Source organism: Doryrhamphus excisus, chromosome 15, assembly GCF_030265055.1.
Source record: "Doryrhamphus excisus isolate RoL2022-K1 chromosome 15, RoL_Dexc_1.0, whole genome shotgun sequence".
In the NCBI taxonomy this organism is placed as follows: Eukaryota; Metazoa; Chordata; class Actinopteri; order Syngnathiformes; family Syngnathidae; genus Doryrhamphus; species Doryrhamphus excisus.
The window spans coordinates 8,544,655-8,554,089 of NC_080480.1; the positions used below are offsets into that span (position 1 = coordinate 8,544,655).

The 9,435-nt window shown below is 42.5% G+C and overlaps 1 protein-coding gene across 1 annotated transcript; it reads right to left on the reverse strand.

Annotated features, from left to right (window-relative positions):
- Positions 1–166: 166 nt before the first annotated feature.
- snrnp70 (small nuclear ribonucleoprotein 70 (U1)) lies at positions 167–8,521 on the reverse strand. The gene is made up of 10 exons (XM_058049928.1): positions 8,327–8,521; positions 7,838–7,991; positions 7,693–7,755; positions 6,761–6,815; positions 6,616–6,680; positions 6,483–6,545; positions 5,375–5,456; positions 1,590–1,691; positions 1,387–1,486; positions 167–1,257 (listed from the first exon to the last, which is right to left on the reverse strand). The coding sequence occupies exons 2-10, from the start codon at positions 7,982–7,984 to the stop codon at positions 525–527; spliced, it is 1,410 nt and encodes a 469-aa protein (XP_057905911.1). The 5' UTR covers positions 7,985–7,991; positions 8,327–8,521; the 3' UTR covers positions 167–524.
- Between the last annotated feature and the right edge of the window lie 914 nt (positions 8,522–9,435).

Below are 9,435 nucleotides of genomic sequence, written 5' to 3' on the forward strand. Positions count from 1 at the left end.
CTTTGCCCTACCTACACAACATAAGCAGCACACATGTAAACATTACATTGGAACTACCCAATTACACAATGGTAGCTAGAATCAAATAATTGGTGTGGTGGCAAAGTTCTTTAACAGACAAGAATAAAAACCAGATTTGCCAGAAAGACCTTACAGGACAACCGAATAACGTTAAAAAAAAGTTTTATTCAACAGAACAATTGTGAAATTCCTTCAATTTTCATACACTTATCTGTCTGCAACCAACTGGACTTAGAATCTAATGGCATAAACCTGGAAACAAAGATGAACCTGTGTGATGTAGGGTGTGAAGCACCTTCAATCAAGAGGCAAAATGAAGCGCTTGAATGGTTGAAAATCGACTGAGTGGCACAAATCAAGTTACACATTGTGAAACTTATCAAGTGAAATATTTTCTTGTTGGGATGAAGGCTGGCTATGGACCACATACCTCTGTCGTAGCATTAAGTTAGAAAGCCAAAGTACAGAAACAACTTTTATGAGAGAGTCTGGTGGGGTCTGACTTAGTACTCATCTCCTGTTGCCTCCATCTTGTAGCCGTTCTCACCAGAGCCGTATCCATCAGGCACAGACTGCTGGTCCATCATGCCATCCTGACTGTACTCCTCCATGCTGGGTGCTTCTTCTCCTCCCTCCTCAGTGGGCGCATCATCTTGTGGGCCTACATCTTCTCTTACGGAGCCATGGCGCTCATCCCTGCGCTCACCCCTCTCTCTGTCTCCCCGCTCCCTCTTGTGATCCCTGTCTCTGTCCCGGTCTCCCCTACGCCTGTCTCTGTCCCTATGGCTGCGCCTGCGGTCCCGATCCTTCTCTCTATCCTTGTCCCTGCGCTCCTCCATACCCTCACCTGCTTCTCCTTCAGCTTCCTCTGGCAGGCGTTCGCCGGCCTCGGGGCCACCATCTCCTTGGCTGACTTCCTCGCCTTCAACTCCCTTTGCTCTCTCACGGTCTCGTTTGCGATCGCGACTTCTACTCCTCCTCTTCCTATCTCGGTCCCTACTCCTTTCCCTGCTCCTGCTGTCTCCTCCAGCTGCTGCCACGCGATCACGGTCTCGCTCTCGACGTCGACTGTTACTGCCGGCTTCTTCCCCTCCTCCTGGCGCTTGCCTGTCCCTTTCCCTTTCTCGCTCACGTGAACGGGTACGACGACGTCTTTCACGAGACCGGGACCTCCGACGCTCTCTTTCCTTGTCACGGTCTCGACTACGCTCCCTGCGGTCTCCTCGATCCCGATCCCTATCAAGTAGTCAGGGCAAAGAAAGGTAAGTAACACACACCTCAATTGTACAGTACAGCGGAACCAGTTTATTTTGATAAACGTACTGTGCCAGCTGAAACCATAAGCTTTCCAATAGGAGAACTTACCCTCCCAGGGGGCGATCATCATAGCGAGATGCATCATCTCTGCCTGAGTGCTTAATGTTGACATCTGCACCACCTCTTCTAGTCCCGCCTAATCCTCCACCTGGGTGACATCAAACATGGTCAGGTCAACCCCAAACAGAGTTTGCTCAGCACATACTGCAAAGGAAAACTATGAATGAGGAGGGGGGAGGAAGTCTGCTGACCTAGTCTACGAGGGTGCCATCCTTTGACAGTGCGTCCTCGTTCCACATCCACCAGCACTCTTCTTCCGTCAATCTTCTTCCCATCCGCATGCTTGTAGGCAGCTGGAGAGGAGAGACAGAGGCAATGTCAGCGTATGCTTGCATAACTGGAGCCAAGGAAACAAACAGTGCTATAGCATACTGACCAGGAGCAGGCGAAGCCGAGAGGGCTGCTCTCTGGATAAAAGCCCAAGGATAATGGGAGTAGACTTCCTTCCACCCGAGGAATGTTCAATGTGTTTCTCTTTTATTGCATAGCTTAACATCCAGGTTTATGTTCTTTGACTGTGACCAGCAATGCTGATTGTAAGGATAAGGTCACCAATTTTTTTTTAAACTTTGGCTGACTCAGTGCAGTGGCAATTTTCGTAATTATGCATTGAATGTACAATTGTATTCACTATAACTACAATCTGTGTCATTGCAGTGACTCTTTACCAAGATGGCTTTCAGTGTATTCATCTAACATCTTAGGATCTATAATGCCACTGTTGCAAAATAGATATAAAGCAGTACAATTTAAGATTAGAATGTTGAATGCTTTGTAATTGATGATTTTTTGTTAACATTAACAGCATGGTTTGCCATCACACAGGACATACCCTGTGTGGTAGTCTGCTTTTGATGTGACCTTTTACCTGCTTACCATCCTTTTATTGCGAGTGCAACACAATGACATCAACAACAAGGAGCGCTCATTCACAACATGTCTCACATCTCATCCAATGACATCACACATACACACGTTGATCCATCTTGTACAAGGGAGGAAGTTAAAAAATTCCGGTCGCTACAATGTTGAGGAACATGGACTTACCAAAACCCCTCAGATTTACCATTCAGACAAGGCGGAATATCACCCATACAGTGGACCTAATATATATGTCTCTAAAGCTCAGTCAGAGGGCCTTACCACAACCCTTCAGCACCAGAAGTCACTAAGTTGCAACACATCAGGCAGGGGCCTTACCAGAACCCCTCCATCACCTCTCTTCATGAAGTATGCCATACTAATCCCATCCACTGACAGGGCCTTACCAAACCCCCACCAGGCCTCACAAACGTGACCAAAGGGAAAAATCAGGTTGTCTTAAAAAGGTACGAGTTACCTTTACATGACTCCAACCAATTAATGGCGACCAGTAACACCATGCTCCTACACCGACTGCTACTGTGTAGGAGATTTTGGCTTCAATTTGACATGACAGCCATGATCTAAGCCGCTTCATTCGGAAAAATAAATGAACTTATCTTTCTTTCATTATTGTTATGCGGAACACTATGCAGCTAAACCTAACTACTTTGGCTATGTAGTGTGTCAAATTATGTACAAGTGGCCCGTTTCAGAAGTACCAAGAAAATACATCTGCCTTTTCTATTAAAGCCAGCTCAGACGGAGGTCATGTCCACCACTTCATTTGATGAAAAAAAATCATTCAATTAAATTAAAGTATGGTAAAACCCTTGGTAAATAGTTTCCGGCATCACAGATAACAGATTTAGGCTTTAAATGGCACAATCCCTCAACACATTTAGCTTAGACGTTATGTTTGGCCTTTTATTTCGCTGAATATTCCGGTTAAAACAATATTTCATCTATTTTCATTCAAGTTAAGACAACATGCCTTGCAAAGCCGTTACAAAAGGCAGTGAAGAATTGATTATCCACCACAAATGCGCTCAACCAAATGTCAAAAGAGGCATAAAACGAAGGCTTAAACAGGCCTTGGCCATGTGAGCCACATTTCTCCAGTACATAAAGTTTGTAAACTTGATCAGAAATGAAAATTAACTACCAAGTGTGCACTTAACTACCAAGTGTTAGTTTTCTGTGTCATGTGGTACACAGTCAAATGTTTTCTCCATTCCTGTTGTGTATAAAACAATGTGATATCAATTTCAGCCAGTTCATAGTCAGTACATAGTCATTTTGTGCAAAACAGTGGAACTTGCGTTTCCGCTGCCATGATTCCCAAAGTATAACATTGTCCAAACCCCGACAAAACGTTACACTCCATTAAACGTCAACAACACATTCCAAACATTGCTAAGAGTCAATCAAGGTACATGCAAATGAGCTGATGTCCCATTGACACCCATTGACACATTTACGGGTTACTTTTTACTGCCGCCACATATTATATTAATGAAAAAATAGTTTGAAAATGTTTCCATTTGAAAATGTAATCGGCAACAAAGGACAACTATCATTCAGAAAAATGTGTTATGACAGGCTGTGTCTGATTTATAATTAAGCTGCCCAAAACTAGCATGTGACTTAAGTTAACCTTTGTAGCAGACAATACTACTTTGTAACATCAGTGAACAGTCAATTCCTTGAACCAAGCAACAAGAGTTAACATGGCTGCAACATGTACCCTTTGAGCAAAAAATAAATAAATGCACTTTCTATGACAACCAGCCAAAATACCTCATGTCTATGAAACAATGTCAGACAGATCACACTGCAAATCTGCAATGTTAACAGTAACAGTTTTCTCTTCCATGCTGTCCAAACAGTTCCTGAATAAGGCTTAAGACAAATACAAGCTCTGAGCAACCAGAGGTGGCTTTAACAAAAAGGGCAGAATAATTGGGTATCGTTAAATAGGCTAGCGGTCTGGAGTGCGTTCAATGGTCAAAGCCCAAGTTGTAAACCATACTAACTTCATGAAAAGCTCCTGGGGCTTGCCAAAATAAGATGCTTTTCCCATTGAACGTAGATCCTCTTCCCTATGTAGGATATGGAGGGTGGAAAGAAATCTTACCCATCATACAAACCCATTATACCAACCATACACTGAGCTGTGGTAGTAGGGTGTAGATGTATCATAACCATCATCATCATCATCATCATCTGCTAGCCAGCTCTGGCCAATAGCCATCACAGATTGGCGGCTGCAGTGGCAATGAGAACAACACACAGTTAATATAATGTTTAGGCCCGCCTCCCCTCAGTTTATCCCTGACTATGTTGTCGTGATCAGCAACTCTGGTCTTGAAGAGCCAATACCACCAACTATCTAGAATGGTGTGTTGGATGACAACACTGTGGCAATAGCCACAATGGCATCAAAACAAATTTTAATACCTCAATATGGTATAACTTTTGGATGCAATCTCACCATGACCAGGGTTGAAGACCACCCAAAAATATGTGCCCACTTAAAAGTTGAGGTCCCGTACAGTCAATGGTATATTCCAGTAAATACCCCGTTCAATGCTCAGTAACTAGTCTAACCTTGTGCTTACCATTAGAGTCCAACCAGGAGAGCGGCTCTTCCACAGAGCTACATCACCTAACAGTTAAAAAGAACCTTTTGACAGGCAAAGATGTTCATTCAGGCTCACAGACGAGGCACCGCTCTACCTCTCGGTCCACCCACTTTTCCCATGATGCCCCACTGAATGAAGCAGTTCCCTCCTCAACCAAACCATTAGTCAACTGACAACACGCAATAGACACAGACACACAAATGTCACAACCACCACACTGTTGGTCATCATGCAAACTGTGGAACATGGTGCGCAAGAACTGCACATTCTTTTGATGCAACATATGATAATCATATGGCACTGACCCTCCCAGGTTATTACAGGAAGATACCAACCCACTTTATAAAAAGATTATATATGGATACACACATACATGGGAAAGGATGTCAACTGACGAGCCCCTCCGAATCTAACTTGATGAATATGTGACCAGAGTTTTTTGTATTCACGAGTGCTACATTTGTACTCACAGTGCATGTCACGCTCGTGCTCATACTCAATGAAGGCATATCCACGAGGTTTCCCTGTCTTCTTGTTGTAGACAATGTAGATCTGAAAAGCAGACACAGTTGGGATATTACATTCTCTTGAACTAATGAAGAACCACTTTGGGACTGACCAAACATTCATTTCTTCATTCATTTTCTACCACTTTATCCTTACGAGGGTTGTGGGGGGTGCTGGAGCCTATCCCAACTTCGTCTTCGGGCAAGAGGCGGGGTACACCCTGGACTGGTCGCCAGCCAATCACAGGGCACATATAGACAAACAACCATTCACACTCACATTCATACCTATGGACAATTTGGAGTCGCCAATTAACCTAGCATATTTTTGGAAAGTTGGAGGAAACATGCGTGCACGGGGAGAACATGCAAACTCCATACAGAGATGGCAGAGGGTGGAATTGAACTCGGGTGGTGGGTGTGGAGTCTCCTGTAGCTGTGGGTCTCGTCCTCGTTTCACACGCAACTTGCGCAGTCAGTCGCAAAGCCTAAAGGGCTCGGTTACATTAACAAGGGCTAAAACAAAAACAACTCATACAGCGGCACTAGCATGCTCCGCTAAACTCTGCCCATTGCTGTATGTGAGCTTACACCCTTGCTTGGTGACAAGAGTTTAAGTTTTTTTTGTTGTTGACTTAGCATTGGTTTCAAGTAGCCGTGTCGACATGTTTAGTGCAAGAGGGAACGGGTTGGCGTTTGTGAGGACAATGACAGCATTTAATTCACACTGTCAATTTCTGCAATGTTTCCAAGCTTAACAGTAGATTCTACTTTTCTTGGCCAATCGTGAAAAGTAAAGATTATAGGGCCCTACTTGACTTTCATGCATTTCACCTGCCTTCCTGGTGAAACATTTATGTGTGCCCAAAGTCCCTCTGTGGAACGCGACACAAAAACATTGTGGACAAACGGATGTATGCTGGTGTCACACGACCAAACTATGAAAGGAGAAGCTGAGATATGAGCATCATATGCTCACTCTTTGAATGGGTGTACTTTCAAGGCACTGGAATGGTTATAGAATGTGTCATGGCAAGCTAAGGCACGGAGGATACCAATAAAGTATACACACCCGTTTGATGGGGCCATAGACCTCAAACTCACGGCGAAGCTTGGACTCTGTAGTATCGTAGTTCTAGAGTAAAGGAATTAGATGTTAACTATGTTAAAATAATTGTCACATGGCATTATTCAAGAGTACGCACCACTCTGGCAACAAACAATGTCTTGAAGGCATCCCCTTGGGCATTTGGGTCATTATGGGGGTCCCCTGAAATAATGAAAAGAGGAATGCTTATTAGACAACAAAAACAATTCAACCAAGTTGCACTGTGTCAATGTTAAACTTACAAAGTTTCAGTTCAGTCTCCACTACTGTTTGTCTTCTTTCAATTTTCTCTCGCCGCTGCAAAAGGCAAAACAATTTGCATGAAAAGGTTCATCCTCAGCAGTAACTTAGTGAACTTGTTTCAATGCCAATACCCATTAAAAGGCAAGGTCCAACAGAGTCTCTGCCCCTGAGACAGTTGTTGACATTAAAGATCAAAACCATAATTAGCTGTTGCTGACACTTGTGGCTTGCATCGGAAACACAATGGCAGTAAAAGATTTTTGAACGTATGGTAGGGACGTTTCCCCCCCATTTGTTAATATTTTTATTGGATTCTTCTGTAGCCATATTTTAGACTAACCGACCTGATGCAGTATTTCCACTGCTTGTCTTTCATACATACATTTTTTAAGAGTATTTTCCCAGTTACTGTAGTAGAAAACATGTTAATATTGCCATGTTTTTTTTTGCTTTGAAGCTTACTTTGCACTGAACAGGATGCCAATGTGTACACGTTTTAATGCCGTGTATGTCGCTGTTATCGGTTTACGCTCCTTAGCAACAAAAGAAGGTTTACAATAATATAACACTTAAGCCTGAGTGCAGCTCCAAAAACTCACAAAAAGAAAGAAACCACAAAATGGCTTTTTGATTGGGATAGCACATCAGCTTACTAATCACAACTCCTGATATTTTTCAAGCATAATGTTAAAACTCAGTAAATAATCTACAACCTGTACATTGTTTACATAAGTTTCTTTTGTTACATGTACCTGTACACTTCATTATTTAAAATTGGTTTAATAAGTGTGTGAGGCCTTAAACCCGGATTGTGTTGTGAGTGAACCGTGGCAAATAAGGAAGAAGTTGTGGATGTGGATCTAATGTATTAATTAGAACAGTCATTTCATTGCAAGTGGAGTTCACGTGCCTTCTTAATAGGACAACTCACCTTTCTGGCCAGCCTCTCTTCGCGGGTCTCTGCCCTTGTAGGTGGAGGGGCATCTCTGGGGTCCTGATTACAAAAAAGATAAATGATAAACGCTATTAAGACGAATGGAATGGAATCATACAGGTACCACAAGCAAAATGCTAACCTCGAAGCGCCTGATGAACGGGGCTATGCCACAGTACGGCTGGTTGTGGTGTTTTTCATGGGGCAGCTTCTCCAGCTGAGGCAGAAATGGGATAGGATCCCTCGGGGCGAAGAGGGCCAAAAGGTTCGGCGGTAAAAACTGAGTCATTTTTCACCTAAAAACATATCAGATGTGCGGTAAAGCACATTTACAGGCTTGCAATAAACAATCAGTCAATGGGAGGTCAACAGTGGAAAACAAAGCCAGACATACAGTAATTAGCTCGATATAATAGTTAGCACGGCCCTTACAAACATGGACCGAATTTTAAAGTCGGTTACATTTCATTATCAAACACAATTACTCATTGGAAACCATAGTATCACACACCAAATGGCAATAGCTCAGATTACATTGATTACGCAGTCATTTCAAGATGTAACACTCGAGTTATTTGAGTTAGCCACCCGGCTAACTATGCTAACATGAATTAACGCCGAATAATCTTACCTTCACTCCTCCGATGTCGACAAACAAACTAGACCATTGACTTCAGACGGAGTCTCGGCATACATAAAAGCCGCAGCTCACTTTAAATAGTTTATACACGTTCACTACAAAGAACACAGGCGTCGAAGCGACCGAGTTGCAACACGACAACTACACAATGTGGAGCTCGTAGGAGTTCAGTTATATCAAAATGGCGGGCTGCCGTAAAGTGGCGAGATCCATCGTAAAAACAGCGACGGCAGTGATGTCCAGTGTGTGGCCCGGGTATTTTTTTTGCAAAGTTTTTTTTATTAGCTAAAGGCACGTTGTAAAAATTAAATGTTGAAAATCAAATGATAAACCAATAACACACAATAATAATAAACATTACACCCATAAAACAAGACAAACATTTTAAAACCAGCAAAAAAAGTAAGAAATAATGAGAAAAAGCTTAAATGTTGACATCTACATGTAATACATACCTATCATAAGACATTGCTTTCTCTTTAAAGACAAAGCTCACTTTTTACTTTACTTTCTGCAAAATAAATTAATACAGAACGGAATTAAAATTAGTATATTTTAGACCAGGTTTTGAGTGTTTCCCACAGGACTGTAATCTATATATGGCAATGTGTAATGGCAGATGGACATCAGTGTCTAACTCGCATGTTTTTAAACACTATATAAAAAGAGAACATAGAGCTATTGACTTACGAGTGTTGGCTTCATTTTGTACAGTGGTATTGTGCTTACGGCTGATAGCACACAGGAAACTAGGCACATATTTTATAATATCCACAATATTGCGCATAACCTCTCACTATATTAATGAAGAGATGCGTTGTAATGTGCGACCGAATCAGCAGTGGTTGTGTTTTCAGGCTTGTGATTGGTTGAAATGCACGTCAAGACAGTGCATGTGGTGCATAGGCCTACTAGCTAGGTGTGTAATCACCTCAACAATTGGTTTGGCCATGCTTATGGCAGTGTTTCCAAGAGGATGAAGATGCTTTCAGGGAGGTCATCCACGGTCTAGAACTGTAACATTTTTGTAACCTTTCCTAGTCATCCATCCCTAAATGTTCTCAATTGGGTTTACAAAATATTTCTTCACAAACCCAAAA

Excerpts from the sequence above, each read along its gene's own strand:
- snrnp70 (XM_058049928.1), bottom strand. The coding sequence starts at position 7,984 with ATGACTCAGTTTTTACCGCCGAACCTTTTGGCCCTCTTCGCCCCGAGG. Across the intron at positions 6,546-6,615 it reads CATTGTTTGTTGCCAGAGTG|AACTACGATACTACAGAGTC; the intron begins GTGCGTACTCTT and ends CCTTTACTCTAG. Across the intron at positions 1,258-1,386 it reads GATGATCGCCCCCTGGGAGG|GGATCGGGATCGAGGAGACC; the intron begins GTAAGTTCTCCT and ends ACTACTTGATAG.